The sequence below is a fragment of the Juglans microcarpa x Juglans regia genome, chromosome 2S (genome assembly GCF_004785595.1).
Source record: "Juglans microcarpa x Juglans regia isolate MS1-56 chromosome 2S, Jm3101_v1.0, whole genome shotgun sequence".
NCBI classification, from domain to species: domain Eukaryota; kingdom Viridiplantae; phylum Streptophyta; class Magnoliopsida; order Fagales; family Juglandaceae; genus Juglans; species Juglans microcarpa x Juglans regia.
In genome coordinates, this window is record NC_054597.1 from 4,827,815 (window position 1) to 4,847,149 (window position 19,335).

The 19,335-nt window shown below is 37.7% G+C and overlaps 2 protein-coding genes across 3 annotated transcripts; both read left to right on the forward strand.

Annotated features, from left to right (window-relative positions):
- Window positions 1–9,058: 9,058 nt before the first annotated feature.
- Window positions 9,059–9,493, forward strand: LOC121252386. Its single transcript, XM_041151991.1, has one exon. The coding sequence runs from the start codon at window positions 9,059–9,061 to the stop codon at window positions 9,491–9,493; it is 435 nt and encodes a 144-aa protein (XP_041007925.1).
- Window positions 9,494–12,818: 3,325 nt separating this feature from the next.
- Window positions 12,819–17,655, forward strand: LOC121252299 (F-box protein At5g39250). 2 transcript variants are annotated; one of them, XM_041151890.1, is made up of 3 exons: window positions 13,768–14,051; window positions 14,486–14,525; window positions 16,562–17,655. In XM_041151890.1, the coding sequence occupies exon 3, from the start codon at window positions 16,660–16,662 to the stop codon at window positions 17,407–17,409; it is 750 nt and encodes a 249-aa protein (XP_041007824.1). In that variant the 5' UTR covers window positions 13,768–14,051; window positions 14,486–14,525; window positions 16,562–16,659; the 3' UTR covers window positions 17,410–17,655. The 2 variants fall into 2 exon arrangements, with proteins under 2 accessions (XP_041007822.1, XP_041007824.1); XM_041151888.1 differs by lacking the exons at window positions 13,768–14,051; window positions 14,486–14,525 and adding an exon at window positions 12,819–13,041.
- Window positions 17,656–19,335: the final 1,680 nt, after the last annotated feature.

The window sequence follows — 19,335 nt, forward strand, 5'->3', positions numbered from 1 at the left end:
CAGTGACACAAAAGTTAGACACAAGTCCCTCAACTTGTCGACTCTTAAGCAAGCCAAGCCTGGTCCCTTGACTCGCCATGATGCATTGGTCCAGCTAGAGCCCCAGAGCTCACCCATACGACTAGTCAGATACAAGTCTCTTGATTCGCCGACCTTCGTACAACCTCGCCACAATGCATTGGTCGACCTAAAGCCCTAAGACTCGCCCACACAACTAGTTGGATGCGATGATCACGAGGTTCGACAATTAGTTGTGAGTTCAGATGCTCTCCCTATAATGGGACCAAAAGCATCAGACAAGTTGATTTATCTGATTTTTTCAAGATCATGAACATAATCATCACCAACAACATTGATCATTGGCAGCACAAGACTAAGGTTGGCATGAATCATGCACAGTTTATGATATGCGTCGCTCGTGGGGAGCCTATCGACCTAGCAATTTATATATTTGCTAGGATTTGATTATAGGCTCACTATATTACGACATATATCTTACCCTTTGGGATCTTGATTACACGATTTCTATTAGCAACAGGGTTCAACCAGATCATGTGAGCGTGTTTGGGAGCTGATTGGGCATATTAACTCCTCGACCTTGTCACACAGTATGGGCCACTCGAGAGATCCTGACATATCAAGTTAGACCTCTACTAGGAGTGTCTGGGAGAACCACAGATCAAAAATTTTGGTCCATCATTTTTGTCGAACCAGACCGTTTAGCTATCGGTCCATTCGGTCCATAAACGATTGTCCTCTTTTTTCTTTTTTTGACAAAAAAATTAATATAAAAAATTAATTAAATTAATAAAATTAAAATTAAGTGATCTCTTTGACATTTTATATATAGTTATGAATATTAAATAATTTCATTGTATATATGGTCAATGGTGATCCTTTGGACCGACCAATAAGACTATCGGTCCAAAGGATCACACACTGAAATTATTCGGTCCTTACTCGTAATATATGCATGTTTTGCAGTTCATTTAATTAACTAATATGATGTGTTCACATTGATGAAATGGATTTTGTTAATTGTGAGAAACGTACGAGAGAAGTCTTTTTATTGGATACAGCATAAATGCAATGATATTGCACATGTTTACCAATGCTGGATTCTTCTGCTAGGTTCTTGTGGGTGTATCATTGGAATATAGTGTTTTGTTTATTTTGCCTATGTGGGATATGGAGTTCTTGAATTGATGATTTAGATCTACAGTCTACTCTTCCTTTCATGTAGATTCTGCATTGTTGTCTACCTCCAGTAAACTTGGTGGCTAGAAAACAAATGTTCTGCTTTGATTGTGTGCAGCCTTATGTTTTGATTTGATGTTAACTTGCATAAGTAATATTTTTAGTAGGGAATTTCCAATAAGGACTGTATATATCTGCTCAACTTGCATATGTTTTGTTTTGTTGTTCCCACAACTCAAGCGGGAACAACAAAACCTTGAGTATCAAGAACTTCTCTTTGTTTTGTTGTTCTTGCAATTTCAAAGCCTTTTAAGCTTTAGTTGGCAAGAAGTTCATTTTTTTTTTATAAGCATCATTGAAAAAGGATCGATAAGCCAATTGATGTGCTGCAAAATTTTAGAGTTTGACTTGCATCTAGGGGAAAAAATTACTCACTTGAATGCTACATGTAAATTGTTTTTTTTTTTTAATTTTTTTTCCAGCCTTTTTCTACTGCTGGTTTGTGATTGTGCAGGGTGGATGCTCTTATTTCTACTTTGGTTTGTGATTGTGCAACGTGCTTTTAGTGCATGGACAAGATCTGAACAAAATATGATCAAATATATTCTTGAGAAGAGTAGATAAGTTGGAATAACCTGAGTTTTTTGTTTTTTTATGCATCACCTGATGTCTCCTTCCTTCAATTTTTTTCAAGTATATCTTTCAGTTGTTATGCTATTTTTTAATTGATTTGTAATGGTATCCTTAACCCAATAGAGGAACATCTATAGAGGTATTGGGGCTTGGTGATCTTGGCTGTCATGAAATTTACATCTGATTCAAGTATTTTGTTGGCTATATATGTTACTATGTGGATTTGTGATAATTTAGAATTTGTTGTATTTACATATACTTGGTTTATTTTTTTTGTTTCTTCTTAAACTTTTATTATAATCTGTTACAATATAGCACACTAGTCGATCGGCATGCAGTATCCTCTCACATTGATACGTACGGATCACAAATAGCTTCTTCTTCTTTTTCCTCCACATTGTCATTAATTACCATGACCAAACGACTTGTGATAATTTAATAGACTGGGCTTGAAAGGATCGAGCTGGATCGATTGAGGAAAAGTACGTACTACTTTTTTCAAGTTAAAGATAAACAATTATTTAAAGAGGTCACATAGCAATATTATTGCAAATTAACCAGATTATTCATATATATATATATATATATATATATATATATTATTTGCTTCGTCTTCTCAAGATCGAGTTTCTTCCCTGACGGAAATTTCAACTTCCAATAATTAAAAAGCATGCATGCACTGGCCAGCTAGCTAGCAAGCTCATGACCAATCGATCTTCATTATTTCCTGTGTCAATTGAGGAAGTTGTTGAGATTCTTGGAGGACCGACCACCTTCCGCAGTAGTGCTCAGGACCGTGTCCCTAAGCTGTGAAGATCTTGCCCTAATGTTATCACATTACAAGAAATTAAATCTTTTTCAACGATTTTAAAATCGTCAAAAATAAAAATCGTCAAAATATATTTTATTTTCGGCGATTTTTTAAGTCGCCGCATAATTTCAAGTGCGAAGATGGGAAATAGAGGAGCAGAATTTCGACTTTACTTTTTGTGGCGACTTTGCTACCTTTAGCGACGATTTTTCACCACAACAAAGATTTGTTAACTGTAGCGGCATTATAGTTTCGTCGATTAGAAACAGCGCTGCAATTGAACCTATTTGCGGCGACCATTATCGCCGTAAAAATCATATGTGGCAATTAAATCTTATTAGCGGCGAATGAAAGGCGCCGCAAAAGCTAATAAAATTTAAAATCCACGCCCTGCCATTTCCCCTCATTTCTTTCCCTCCAGCCCTAGCCTCTCTCTCCCGAATCCCTCTTCTCCCTCAAGCCTCCGCCGCCCACAGCCCGACGCCAACGACCCTACCAGGCCGCCGCTACCTCCCCTCGACGGCTACCCCTCCTTCTCCCCCAGCCCCACGTCGATCTCTTTCCTATTTTCCCAAATCTGGCCTCACCCCTCTCTCTCTCTCGGATTTCTCTATATCGCCGCCGCTTGGGGCGCCGTTCGCCACCACCCACACCTCGACGCCGTCACCATTCCTCCGTTGGAGCCCCCTTCTCCTCCACGCCTAGCCCAGCAGCCCGAGGCCGTCCCTATCTCCCTTGCTCTGTTCGCAACCCACTACCACCAAATGAGGAGGAGGCGCGGGGAGTAAGGCAGATGAGTTGACCTTGAAGGAAAGTGATATGGGGTTAAAGTTGATTTTGGAAATGTATAGACGTGAATTTACTGATTCAAGGTTTGAGAATCTGCACATTTTGTTTTTCCTTGTCCACATTTCTAATGATATTTGTCGGAATTAAACGTAAATAAACCACCAAACTCTTAGATGGGTAAATGGTGTTCCACAAATTGCAAGATGTTGTTATCTTCTTTTATAACACCTACATAATGTTAGTTCTAGTTCTGTAGTGTCAATATGATGCTACAACTGAAGTTTGCATAAAAAATAAATAAGTTTTGTACATTCAATTCCACTATTTTTACAGGTTGCTCATATGATGTAATATATATTAGTTTGTTTAGTGTTATGATGTCACTGTTCTTAGAAGTTTATAAGATCTGCAGGGATGTCATGGAAGCCAGAGACTCAGAATATAAGGCTTGGGCCATATATTCTTGAGGCACTTAAGTATTGGTGAGGATATTTGTTTTCTGTGCATGTAATACTTTACCCTGCAGCATTGATGAGTTCACCACTTGATGGCTATTTTATTTTTATTGTCTTTAGGCCAATGAAAATGAAGTAGAAAGTTGATTATCCATACTTCTGATGGTTAAGTTTCTTGTATCATCTCTAATTTTTTACCTTACTTTTTAGACTAGAGGTTGTGGTTTTGGAAATGGAGGTGTTTTTCTTTTCCTAGCTCCCAGTTGACGCTAGTTTTGAAAGGTAATGTAACTTTGAGGATCTGTAGTCTGGGTCACATTATATATTTTTTATGCAACTCATGCCGTTATTTCTCTGCTATATGTGAATGTTGGTCTTGAAACCTGGTTTTCATGACCTGTAGATGTGGACAAAGCCTCGTGAATAGATGGTGGGGATTGTCAAAGGATGTTTGACTCTTCAAAAACTTTGTTTTGCATTTGCCCCTCTCTCGCTCCTTTATATATCTATGAAGGTTGGAATGGATGACAAATGAACTCTTGTTTATTTTTAGGTATTTAAATATGATAGGCTGCACTATTTTCCTGCCATGTAAAATTTTATGTGGAGTCCTTTTTCTTTGGTCTGCAACCTCATGCTTTGGTTTTATAACATGAAGAAGAGGATATAAATTGGATATATGCCAATCATTATAAAATGCTTATTTTTTTATTTTATTTAAAAAGGGCTGAGAATTCTTTCTATTAACAAGTGATGCAATTTTACGAAATAAAAGTTTCTTACAGCTGTTTTTTATAAGTAAAGAAAGCACAAGGGAGCATGTTTCTCCAAGGAGCTAAAAGAGTTCATGATTTAATTTTAGAAGCCATGTGTGAGCCTACAGCAGTGTACAATATTCATTTTGAAAGTTCCAACCGAAAAATTATTTGACTGTGAAATTTCTTTTTCCTCCAAGTATATTGAAGTGTATTGAACATCTGTGCATGAACATCTGGAATTATGATATGAAAGTTCATGATTTCATTTTCTTCTGGAATTATTTGACTGTGAAATTTCTTTTTCCTCAAGTATATTGAACATTTGTGCATGAACATCTGTTTATATCTAAGTATATTTTTTCAAACCCATGTGTCTGAACTTGTACAATTCAAACAACTAAATATATTTCTTTGGTTATCTTTTCATGCTAGTGACTTTGGAGTGTTCTTTGTTGTTTACAAGCTACACCAAAACTTAGTAAAGACAAGGTTAAGCAGTGTGTTGATACAAGACTTAACGGAGATTACCCTCCTAAGGCAGTTGCAAATGTACTTTGTCCCTTTGTTTTTAACTTTTGAAGAAGTAGCATTTGTTTTCTCTATGCATTCGAATAATAATGATAGATTTCTATATACATCAAGTAAAAAAACTTAGACATGTAGCCTAAGAGATGTGAGGTAGAACTCAGAAAATAGGTTATGCAGGTTTCCTTTTTTACTTATAAAAAAAAAAAAAGTATTTTCTTATATGTTTGACAAAATTAGGCAATTGTTTCGCTGCTCCATATGATTTCTCCATGGACATTTGCTCATGAAGTAATTATTGGTCATAGATCTTTGTTTTTTATTATTTACACTTCATACTATGGCTAATATCTCTCTTTCCTAATTTTATTGTTAGGTTTTTAGTAATAATAATAAAAAAAATCTAGGGAAATTCTAGTTCAAGCACTGGAGCATGTCCAACTGTCAAAACCAATTCTTGAGGCCTCTAGTACTCTTAGTTTGTGAAAATATATGTTGGGGTCGGTGCTTCTTATGTCAAAGTACTATATTAAGAAGCAAAGGAAAATGTATGTGTTGTTTTCAGCTCTTTCATTCACTCTGTACTTGTGAATTATTTTCTTTGTGATAGGTCTGGTTATCCAATTGCACTAACATTCATTTTGTAGATTTTAGATTTAGTTAGTTAATTGGTTGCTTGTACATTAGACTTTAACTTAAATTACTAACTTATGTTTGGCAACTCACAAGCTGAAAGTTCTTGCTTTTGCTTGATCTCAGTGCTTTTATCTAAAGGTAACATTTACAGCTTCCAAGAATGTTGTAAGAATGTTACTTTTTTTCGTGGAGTTGTAAGAAGTTGCCTAACTCTAATTGAGGGTAATACTACAGGCACATTGCAGGCTTGCAGCAGCAAAGCATTGCTATGGATATTAAATCAAGGTACTTTTTATTCTCTCATTCACTCTCTTTATTGTTTGGGTGTTTTTTTTATTTAGTAGTTCTTAATTATTGTTTGATATAAATGTTAAATTGCAATTAGCTTGAGCTTTGTGTGGCCATCTAGAAATTTCATACTAAATATAATTTGGATGTGTATTATATTTTTTATGTATTCTGTTTTGTGCATTTTTTTTTTATATTTTCTGAAACAGCATTTGCGGCGAGTAAAGGTCGCCGTAAAAACAATTTTTGTCGCGTAAACTTATTTGCGGCGACATTTACTCACAGGAAATGTTGTTTTTAGGCGTCATTTACCCAATTGGAAATGAATTTTCGTGACGATAACTGAAATCACTGGAAAAAAATAACAACTATTACGGCAATTTTAACATTTTTTGTGACAATATATATCGCCGCAATTAACTTTTTTCAATGATTTAATGATAAACGGAAAGGCCATTTCTGTTGATTTTTAGGACAGTTGCAAAGGAAAAAAATCGTCGCAAATAGTAATTTTTTGTGACGATTTTTATCTATCGCTGAAATTGATAAAAAAAGGCACTTTAATTTCGTCGAACATGCAACAAATTAGAAATCGCTGAAAATGATCAATTGCAGCGATTATTATGGGTATTGGCGACGATTTTGAGCGCTGGAAAATACCTAATTTCTTTATCATCGCCGAACAGTATATCAACCTTCTTCTTAATTTCACTGTGCCGAATGAGTCCATGATTCTCAACAGGGTCAAATCCTACTCCAACCTTCCACACATCGCAAATGCACATCATGTCCAGCAAAGAAGGGCCAGCACAAAAAAGGCACAGCACTTGATAAACCTTCTATGGTGGAAGTCCAACCACAATGGCTTAGAAAACAGGCGACAGAGGGGTGATTCAAGACTCTTAATTGGTTGAGGTGCCCAAGTTACAATCTTCCCACGAGTGCCTTTGAATTCATTTGGAAATGCACAGCTTGAGCTATTTTTTATGAACGGTGCTACTCTACTCTAAGTGGTAGAGTAGCACCATCCATATCTATATATAATTTTTCTCGTTTGGATTGTAAAAGTATTTCGTCTCGTCTCGTCTCATCTCATCTCATCATTACAATTTTTTTAAATTTTCACACAAAATATAAAAAATAATTTAAGTTTTTCAATTTCCAAAACAATAATAATATTAAAAAAATAATATTCTAACAATATTTTATTTAACTTTCAACTTGTATCTTAACACATCTTATCTTAATTCACCATCCAAACGACACCTAAGTTCAGTACTTACATATTTCTGGTACGCAAATAATAGGGTAGTTAAAAATTTATAGTTATAATGCTAGCTTGCTACCTAGGTTATTCAAAATATATTAATGGATTAACAATTAATTAGCGACTTCTTTGATCGATTCTTGAAGAAGTCAGAAGTTTTCCCCCTATTTTAATTTTTGTTGTTCAATCTATACATATGTACAATTAAAGTGTTGACAAGACCTGCCGTATAGAGTCGAAGCCATAGCGATTCCTCTCCCCCAAGATTCAAAGTTCTCAAGTCGATGTGTATGACGGGTCCAAGGACGCTCTGGAGCACTTGGAAATGTTCAAGACCCACATGACCTTGCACAGGTTCCCAGGAGAAGTCATGTGCAGAGCATTCCCGCTCACATTAAAGGGGGCGGCGAGGGCTTGGTTCGGATCCATGCCGCCTGGTACTATTGACAGCTTCGTCAAAGCTGGCCCATCTATTCCTGACGCAGTTCATGGAGAGCCGAAAGAAGAGGCATCCGGCCGCCTACCTCCTAACAGTGAAGCAGTGGGACGATGAGAGCCTAAAGTCATACCTCTCTTGGTTCAATCGAGAGCGTATGACCATGGATGACCAGGATGAGAAGATCACTCTGGTAGCCCTGCTGGGGGGGATCTGGCCTCGAAACCCGTTCATGACCAAGTTAGCCCGGAGAACCCCCACAACACTAAGGGCTCGTTTGTTTTCAGAGATGAGATGAGATTAAAGTTAAAAAGTTGAATAAAATATTGTTAGAATATATTTTTTAATATTATTTTTGTTTTGGAATTTGAAGAAGTTGAATTGTTTATTTTATTTTGTGTGGGGATTTGGAAAAGTTGTAATGATGAAGTGAGATGAGATGAGATGTTTCTTGAAAACAAACGAGGCCTAAAGGAATTTATGGACGGAGCCGATGGCTTCATTAATGCTGAAGACACCTTCAAGGCCTTGACAGTCCCCTAGAGAATTGAGCTAGAGCAAGCAGACAAGAAGGCCACTGGACAGAAAGGCTGGTCGAATCGTGAAGGGGGCAAGAAGGGAACCTAAAAGGCCAAGAGAAGGGGCAACACATACGCTTGGGCCCGCAGTGGGCCCATGCACACATGATCCTAGTCGTAGGAGGCGAATGCGCCCCGAGCCTGTGGAAGGAGCCACGGAGGGGCCAAGAGAGTTGCAAGTACTGCGCCTACAACCTGACGGACAGGCACAATACTAAGGACTGTTATACCTTGAAGCGAAAGAGGGAGGCATTGGAGGGCCTGCTAGACTGGCGGTGGCAAACAACAGATCTATAGGAAAGTTGTGAGGGTGGTCATCCGAGGGCCCGGTAGAGTGAGAGGCCCAAAGGAGCCCACAACGCCGAAGCCCAGCAAAGGCAAACAACCTAGTGGGTGAGATCCGTATGATCGCGAGAGGATACACAGGAAGAGGTCGGCTCGGAGGGCCCACGCCCGAAGGGCTAGATACGAGGAGGTGTTCACAATGGAAAGGGTCACGACCGGTACCAGGAAGCACACTTGGGGAATAGAAATAACCTTCTGTGAGAAGGATGAGGAAGGCATCCTCCACCCCTACGACGATGCGTTAGTGGTTACCATACAGATTGCCAACTTCACTACCTGAAGGGTCCTCGCCGACAATGGAAGTTCGACAGACATCCTATTCTGAGAAGCTTTTGTCAAGATGGGGATCAACCTCGACCAATTGCTCTCGAGCCCGATGCCGCTCAAGGGCTTCACATGCGACATCGTCCAGCCAATGAGAGCCATCACACTATCCGTCTTGGCTGGGAAGTCTCCCAGGACATCAGCCACGATGGTCGACTTCCTTGGAGTGAAGGCCCCCTCATCGTACAATGCAATACTGGGTCGTCCAACCCTGAACAACCTAAGAGTGGTAACCTCCACTTACCACCTCAAGATGAAACTCTCCACGGACTTGGGGGTGGGAGAGGTCCGCGGCGGGCAAGTGCTAGCCCGGAAATGCTACGCCCAGGAGCTAAGGCATGAAATTAAGGATGTCAAGATGATCGGGGAAGCAAAGGAGGCAGCCAGACCACCTTCGCTGTCGACCCTAGCCGAATGGGATGAGAAAATTCGAGACGAGCAGGCATTGTAGCAAATGGAACCCAATAAGCCCTTGGAGTTGGTTCCATAGATTAACAAAGGCTCGAGCACACCGTGCGGGTAAGGACCAAAATGGCCCCAGAATTAAGGCAGGCCGTGAAGCAGCTCTTCGTCGAGCACCATGATTTGTTCGCCTGGAGTCACAACGAGATGCCTGGGATTGACAACTTAATTATCAAACACCGCCTCTGTGTGGACCCCACAGTCAGAAAGGTCAACCAAAAGCACCGAAGCTTCCGGAAGAAAAGTATGCAGTTATGGCCGAGGAAATGGACCTTTTTCCTTGCGGTAGGGTTCATCCTAAAAGCTCATTATCCTTAATGGCTTTCTAATGCGGTGCTGGTAAAAAAGGAGAGCAAGAAGTGGAGAATGTGTGTTGACTTCACGGACCTGAACAAGGCTTGCCCAAAGACAGATTCCCTTTACCTCGCATTGATTTGATAGTGGACTGAACGGTTGATCACCCACTCCTCAGTTTCATGGATGCATACTCAGGATACAATCATATTCAGATGAGTCTTGATGATGAAGACAAGATGGCTTTCATCACGAATAGAGGACTCTACTACTACAAAGCCATGTCATTTAACCTAAAGAACGTTGGCGCCACATACCAACTGTTAGTCAACCGAATGTTCAAGCAGCAGATTGACCAAAACATGGAGGTGTATGTAGATAACCTACTGGTGAAGAGTAAGCATTTAATGAAACTCGAGGCTAGGCATGCCACGACGTTCCCCTTGGATTGTTAGTGGTCCTTACGATCGAGTCTGGCAAATCTGTTGCACAGCAAGGAGCTGGCAGTGACACACAGCTCGAGAATAGAGTGACATATCCACAATTTCCTTCCTGAGAATTGCTCTCGACCAAGTATATATACAGTGAGGGGAGGGGTTCAAACACCTTGGCACTTCGATTTCATAGTCCTCATAAGGAAATCGCATATTGACTTTAGCATCTGAGGTGTCCCCCACCACCCCGAAGCTCCCATTGGTTATTCTTTTCTTCAAGATTTTATGTAAAATTGTTATGAGCCTGGGTTACAGAACGATCGAGTTCGAGGCCGATATTGTATTGGAAAACTAGAGGAATTGTTCTTCATTTTGTTCCCTATCTTCGAAGACAGGTACGCTTAGAGTAGTCTCATTGAAATATGCAAATGCAAAAAAAATGAGAAGTTTGAATAATAGAGTCCAAAAATATATTGTATTGGATTATGTAAATGTAGTAAAAAAAAAAAAAAAAACTTTTAGCTACAGTAAACTAACGCCTTAAGTCATATTTAATGTTTACTGTAACTAGACCAAAACTATAAAAAATGAATTTTTTATCCTGCTCTTCCTGTCTCTTTTTGTCACTTTGCACTTGAAGTGTTGTTGTCCCTCGTTAAACGTCTTGCATTGAATTTGTTTTACATTAAATTATTGTTTTGCTATTAATTAATTTTGTTCACCCATACTTCAACAAAAAAAAATAAATTCTGAAACTCATATGGTTCTGGTACTTAATTATAGTTTGTCTCTACCAATTATATGTTAATTATAATTTGAGTATTAATTAACATATAAGTGGTAGAATTGTAAAATATAAAAAAAATAGAAAAAAATATTATTATTAAATTACTAATATTTTTTATTATTTCAACTAATATATAAGTAATTTAATGGAGTTTTGCTACTCATCATCCCCACACTCCACACACCACATTTTTTTAAAAAAATATGGTGTATGGTGTGTGGAATGATGAATAGCAAAACTCTTTTCATAAAAAAAAAGCTATAAGTGTGAGGTATAAAAGTAAATAGTAACTTATACATAGAATTCATCAACTCTTAAATAGAATGCTTATAACTTTAGCCTTTGTTGGTCATTTAAACCAAAGGGAGTGGAGAGTCAGCTCCACCCTCCCTCCCCCTATCTGGCCTTCGTCGGACTTGTCTAAAGTTTTTTTTTTTTTTTGGTTTTTCTTTAGTTTCCCCCCATAGCACCGAAATGTGCCAATCTGCTGTCCACCAGCCTCCTACCACCCCCACGAGCCCCACTATCAGATTCTCCAGTCGTCGATCTATTAGACGGTAGAAGAAAACTATTCAAAAGAGGCGCGTATGTCTCACATGCAGCTCACATTGCGCATGAGACTCACACGCCACCATGCCATCGAGGTTAGCGGTCTCAGATCTATTAGATCCGACCTTTACTTTACTGCCATGGGTGGTGCGTGAGCTACACACTTCTTCACAGCTAGTGGCAGTCTTTCGCTAGTGATTCGACTCATTTTCTAGTTGCTATTTTCCTATATTCATGCTTTCCCTAACTAATGATTAAGATAAAGTGGTCGTGAAAGTCTACTTCAGCCAGTCCAACCCAGCAAAATGTAACACACATCATTTCACAGCGACTTCTAGCCGTAGTCTTATAGTCTGTTTATCAGGTTATGTAAAAACCGCTTCAAGCGGCCTCCCCTTGTGAGAAATGGGTGGGACCCAAACTTCTGGCTCTAGATTTCTTTTTTTTATTATTATTTCACTTGTGTTGTATTTGTTGGTTTTGAGATGATTGTTGGAGACTCCCATTCCATTAAATCTTATATCTTAGAACTCCTTAGTTTATCAAAAGTAATGCTACTCTAATAATATTACCAATATAAAGAAAGTTAAATAAATAAATAAACACTGCATTATCGCTAGTAAGGGAGTAAGAAACAAGAAAACCAGTTGAACTGGATCGAACTGAACCGAATCGAACCAAACCGAACCGGTGGGTTTGGTCCAGTTTGTAACCGGTGCGGTGCAGTATCGGTTCTTAAAAATAAAAACCGGTCTTAAACCGGTGCGGTATCGATTTTTATATTTTGAAAATCGATTTAAACCGAACTGGATTGGTACATATATATTTTTAATTTTTTATAGTATATGTATATATTATATGCTACATTTCTAATTAATATAACATAAAATTCTAATTTTATTATATATTCAAGTTTATTAATGTCATTAATAAGTTAGACACTACTTATATTATACTATTATAATTGAATATTAAAGAATTAGTAATTATCAATAATAAATATTAAATTCTCACAATTAAGTTTAATATAAAAGAATTATAATATTAAATATATATAATGTCATGTTTATAAATAATAAATCAAAAAATCAGATCAAATCAGGCCGAAAACGAAAAAATAAAAAATTTTAATTTTGATAATAAATCGAACTCCTTGAATTCTTAAATTTTCAGAATCCATATATACGGATTAGACTTCAAAATTTCTCCGAAATAAGTCCGAACGGGACGGTTGCCCCCCTAATCGCGAGAGACTAGACAACTTTCAAACAGGCGTGACGTAATAGAATCTTTTCCCTTATAATTTATAATATTCCCGGCCGCCTCTCTCTGGGGGGCTCCACCGAACTAAGGTTCAAAAAAATCTCTTCGAGAATTCCAATTTCACATCTATATGGCTTCGGCTTCGCTGAAATATTCGCTCTTTATAGCCGAATTCCCAACTTTTTAGCAGCTTCTTCGTCACGATCTGAGGTTGGATCTCTCCCTCTCCCTCTCTCCATAAATTTACGTATTTTAGGGTTTTAAAGTTCTCGCGTAAATTTCCTCGAATCGAATTTTTGTTTTTATTGGGATTTTATAAGTTTGGTTGCTTCTTTTATTGTTTACGACTGTGAACAATTTGTAAGAACTTATAACTTCGAAAAAAAAATTGTAAGAAATTATTTATAAAAATAAAAGAGGAATGGTCAACGATGGTGATTTGGGATTTTTTTTTTTTTTATATATATATTTGGATTTGGGATATGTACTGTAGGAAGTTTTTGTATTATGTTCGCATAACGCGAATAATTGATTTTCATTACAAGTGGCTCCAGTTTCTCCCCGTTTATTACTTCCAACTATGCATCTTAGATTAGATCTTGAAACAAGAATGTGGCATCCGAATTACTTGTTTATGATGTTATTTGAAGTGTTAATTTTGGTCAACAAATAAGTTAAGAGTGACTGGATTTTTTTTCCCTTTTTTGTAAGAGTGATTGGAATGTTCTGACGTTGACATTAAGGCTGCGTTTGGATGTTGTTGAACTGAGTTGAGTTAAGTTGAGATGATAAAATATTGTTAGAATATTATTTTGTAATATTATTATTATTTTGATATTTGAAAAAGTTGAATTATTTATTATATTTTGTATTAGAATTTGAAAAAGTTGTAATGATGAGTTGAGATGAGTTTAAGAACCAAACGAAGCCTAAGGCTCTGGACCTCTGGTTATTCTATACCTATATGCATGCACATGGGTACATCTGCAACTACATGACGGGATTACATGCCCAATCTGCCCCTCACGAAATGTGTTGGGTGTTGCATTTGGAGGGAGCTGACTGATCAAAGTTTTGAGGATTGAGAGAAAAACATGGAGTTTGAGGATTTCTTTTTTGGATCCCCTCATATTGGACGGCAGCACCATCGTGCATTCTAGTTTTGGTTTTTAGGATTTCCTAGACCTAGGGCTGTGCATCAGGACCTCTTTTTTGGTCCGGTCTAGTAACGCCTCAATGGAAAGCCCAAACCACATGGCCTATACTCTAAAATAACTAGTCAATGATACAATTAGAGTCCCATTGGAACCTTATAAAGAGCAATAACTCCTCATTCCCAAGCAATGTGGGATCCCATACACCATTCACCCTTATCCATATCATATGAGGTATCACAATCTATCCTCCTCGTCGGGTCTGTCCATTGTAGGTGGCATGGCTCAAGTTCTACATTTCTGATTGAGATAGACTCTGATACCATTTGTAACGCCTCAATAGAAGGCCCAGACTACATAGCTTATATTCTAAAAGGACTAATCAATGATACAATTGGAGCCCCATTGGAATCTTATAAAGAGCAAGAACTCCTCATTCCCAAGCAATGTGAGATCTCATACACCAACCACCTTTATCCATATCATATGGGGTATCACAGGTCTGGTCCGGAACTCGGAAAACCTGGTTCATCTGCACAGGTATCTGCCTGGATTTTACTTAGACTGGTATTCGGATTTCATACCTGCATCTACCAGAATGTGGGTACCAGGTTGATACCTGGTAACCATAACCGGATTAAACTTTTTAAAACAAATTGGCTTACAATCATTTTGATCTTCAAGAACAAGTAGAAATTCTTCCACGGAGGGAAATACAAAATAATTCTTAGGGGAGAGATAGCAGCTACAATTTCATTCCCACATCCCTTTCTGCATTTTCAATTTGAGATCTTGATCCTTCGTTCTAAAGGTAGGCCTTTTGTATTTTAAGAAAAAAAGCCTTCCTTGAATCCTTTTATTCTTTTGAAAACCGAATCCGTTTCCCATTCCATTGAATCAGTTCCAATTATCTTTCATTTGATTTTGAATCTCTTAAGTCATACATTGCGACATTTTGTTTTGCTGAATCTTTAAGTTTAGGAGCTACGTTGCCATTTCTCTACTTGTGCTCTGTTTGTTTGCCAAGGAAATGTTGGAAAGGAAAAGAAACTGAAATTGTTTATTCTTTAGATTCTTAATTCTTTGGGACTTGATAAAGAAAGCAAAATCTTGACTGAACTGAGCCTGGTGCAAATGGTTTCCTTAGCTAAGGGTTTAGGATCCAACAATTATTTTTCGTCTTTTCTTGTTTTATTGTCTGCTAAACGGTAAACTGGGGCTTTATCTTTCAGTTAGTGCAGCACTATCACTTTCTATCCCCTCTTCAGCCAGGGACCTCCAACGATCTGATTGTAACTTGTACAGCCCTAGAAATGAACTCAGTGAGAATGCTTGCATTGAGCCTCTTACGGCGGCCGAGTCAGACCATTGAGTGGTGCAGTTGCGCGCGTCATCATGGTTGCCGCCTTCATGAGGGGGAAATTAATATTTAAAGTTTCGGAAAAACTTGATTGTTGATATGCGACATCTAAAGCGTAGGTCTACACTACTGCTCATTAAAACAAGTGGGTGAAGAAAACTGACTTTGGGAAATATGCCTTAGAGACTTTCTCATCAATAAAAATGATATTATCACTAATACCTTGAGTAAAAATATGAAAAATAAGTATGACAAGCATTGGGACAGTACAGGTAGGTTCAACTTGATGATTTATATTGCTTTCGTGCTTGACCCTCGTTACAATATGAAGGTTATGTGGTTTTGATTGAAAAAGTGCAAAGGGGATGATCTTGCGGATAAGATAGAGGCAAAAGTTAAACTCCTTTTAAGTTGCTTGATCTCGTTTGATTGAGCAATACAATACATTTCTTGTGGTTGGTGGGGGGGAGTTCTAATGTGACTCAAGAAATGCCAAGTATTACTTTTACAAACATTAGTAATGAGCCCTGTGTAGATTGATCTCTTGTACTTTTTTTTTTTTAATAAGTAAAAGTATATTAATTAAAGAATAGGCAAAGCCATGTTCAGTACAAAGAGTTCTAAAAAAGAAAGCTTTTAGTTCCTCCATTGATCTCTCTTTGTCCTCGAACGTCCGTTCATTTTGCTCCTGCCACACACACCACATGATGCAAATAGGAAGCATCTTCCATACAGCCTTGATCCGTTGATTACCTCTTAGATCTATCCAACTAGCCAGCATCACCACTACTGTCTCAGGCATAACCCAACCCAAGTCTAGTCTACTAAATACCTCATTCCATAACCCTCGAGCTGATCTCTTGTACTTGCATACTGCCTTTTCACTCAGTATTAAAATTATCATACTTCCAGAAAAATATTCCAAGATGATGGGAGCTACATGAAAGTTCATAGCTGTTCAGCAGGTTGACTTGGTTAAACCATTGCTAGCTTGATAATATCTTTTTATTAGGTAAACAGGCTTAATCTTTGAGGATGTTGAATCCTTAGTTCTGGCTAATTTATAGACTGTTGCCATTACTGTGATGTGCATTTGATTTCTAATGCATTATTTATATGCTGACATTCTTTTTGTTTACATTTTGTAAATAGTTCTTGAGTGCACATTTGTATTTACATGATTGCTTGTTAATACCTGACTTTTCATTTCTTTCAGAGGGCATATATCTCAATCTACTGCTTTTAGGTCCTCCAACTCCATAAGTGGTTGCAGGGGCAGATCTCTCTGCTTCTATTTGCTGTTTGTAAACTTAAATGACGTATGAAGAAGTTCTGAAGGTCATTTTTCCTTTGTTAGAGGGTGTGGACCTTGCTTCATGTATGGCAGTATGTAAGCAGTGGAGAGACATAGCCCGAAATGATTACTTTTGGAAATGTCTATATGCCAAGAGATGGCCTTCAATCTGCAAACGGCCTAACCCACCAACTTTAACCTACTACAAACTATATCAAACCTTTTGTAGACGCCAGCATAGTCGAACTCTTCTCCCCCCAAGGCTGTCCTTCAATGATTTGGAATTTTTTATTGACATTTGGAACGAAGATAGATTATTGTTTTCCGATGTAGTCCCAGGTCCTGTTTTAGAAACTGGTATCAAGATCCTTCCCCGAGGAATCTGTAACATGCTTAGATTTCATCTGGAGGGTCCTGAGTACAAGATGACACTTCCTGTTGAGCCAAGATTCACAGTTCCTATGAACCAGACTGTTAGTGTTTCGGTGCTTGTGGAGCGCAAGGATTCCAATAGGGTTGCTCGTATCATTGATAAATCCATGTTTGATTACATAGATCGGACAGCACATAGGGCCATGGCATTTGACTACTTAGAGTTCTCTCCTTCCCACCCTTTCATTTCAGGTATCCGGGCATGGATTTCGTTGCTTTTCATGGAAGATGGAAATGAAGGTGTTCTTGATGTTTTTGGGATTGAAATGGATTTCTGTGATGCTGCGACTTCCAAGGAAGAGGTTCTCTGGTTATTAGACATGCTTGATTGGAAGTGAAAAGGTTGGACTCTGTGGCCAAGAAAAAGTGGAGAGGAACTGAATTGGATTTGGATGGAACATGGACGTACTCATCTTTATTGGTTTTTTAAGGTGTTTTGTTTTTTTTTTTTGTTTTTGTTGGGAAAGGGGGTCTGTTGTTTAAGAATAATTGTAAAAACTCTCCCCCTCCAGCAAATACTTCTCTTGCACGTTCACACTCTGTACATAATATATTCATGGCCTCGTTAAATACGAATAATTTCTTATATTCAAATCTTGCACGTTCATGACATGCTATTCCTTCTTGATATGCTATTTCTGTTGTTTTTGCACTCAAAAAGTCTTGATTGGTATCAAGACCCTTCTTGAAGTAACGTTAAGAAGATTAGTGGATAAAATTCATAAACTCATAATCATTACCACTTAATAAAAGAGAGTGACTACATCTTAACCAAGTTTCAAAGATGCAAGAAGGATCAAGAACAAGCTTTATAACCACACTTTGCAGAGCTCTTACATTATATTGCTTTTTCTTTTTCGTAAATGGCAAGTAGCAAACTACAATGCCAAAGAGAAGATCCTTAGTCAACCACTTGATATTAGTGTTGTGATTATGCGGACTTCTCGTGGTGCGCATTGCTTCGTATGTTCGGTGCTATTTCTAAAGCTAACTTCACACCAAGAGTTCACGAAATAAGCAAGCTATGACAAATAAATAATTCAAACAATTAACAAAGAAATGTAGCATCAAGTATTAAACAGAGTAGTAAATAACTTCTACTGAACTCTAGAGTCGGCCAGGAATCATTCTAGGTTTTTTTTTTTTTTTCTTTTATCCTAGAATCATTTCTCGTAGGTCAAGAATGTTACGTACATTCATAACCTTTCGCCCAATAAAAAGGTTCAACATCATTATAGTACCTCATTTATTGAAATATCTCAAAAAATAGAGGTGTTATTCGCACCATATGGTGCAGGGGGTAGCCCCCTCCCTGCCCCCCGCCCCGTATGGGCCAGGGGGTTCCACCACTGCATGGGCCTAGACGGACCTCAATCCGCCTCGCCTCTTGTCCACTTCAATAATAGACTACAGTCCATTAGGCCCAAAAATTATTCCTGGGCTCAAAATTGATTAAAAACACATTTTTTGACCTAAATTGTAAATTTAAATTTGTAAATATGACTATAATTTAAAAATTATGTAATTAATTTTTAAATTTGTTAGTGCATATTTTGTGTAAGTTGTAGGGTAATAATCATGCCAAGGCAATACAAGAGTCTCGCATTACTTAAGTAAGTATGAGACTTGTATTGTGAAGATAATCTATAAAAAGATCACCCTACTACACTACAACTTATACAAAATATTAAGTAAAAGTTTTACTTAATACATATCACTATATTTATCTATAGTAAAAATAATAAATAATTATAAATATGTATAGTATAAATATAGCATATGGATCATTTAACAACAACTTAGCAGAACTTAAGAAGTAATCATGGCAGTTCATATAACATGAATGACTGAATGATTGACTCTTTGCATCTAATATATTTTATGCATGACTTGTTAACCTTATCTTTCACTTGCATAATGACCATCATAACGTATATGCATCGGTCCAATTGTCGTAAAATCCATACTAATTGACTAGGTTTGAGCCTATACTCCATAGAGTTGCTTGTTGTCTACCTAGTGGAAATGAGTAAATACTGACCATGGGTCATGCAGTCTACTCTTACGTTTAACTACATGCCGTGCATGAATGTGTATCATGCCTTTATGATTTTTGTTAAGTTAAGAGTGCATATAAATCTCAAAACAGTGGCTGCTTGGTCCACTTAGGGTTGCTTACAGCAACACGTGTTTTATGCATTTCAAGGAATATATGAGCTTTTGGTAAATGCAGATGCTAACATGCTCAAAATGTGACTTTTAGA

What these genes read in the sequence shown, in the direction of transcription:
- LOC121252386 (XM_041151991.1), top strand. Translation starts at nt 9,059, where the DNA reads ATGGGGATCAACCTCGACCAATTGCTCTCGAGCCCGATGCCGCTCAAG.
- LOC121252299 (XM_041151888.1), top strand. Translation starts at nt 16,660, where the DNA reads ATGACGTATGAAGAAGTTCTGAAGGTCATTTTTCCTTTGTTAGAGGGT.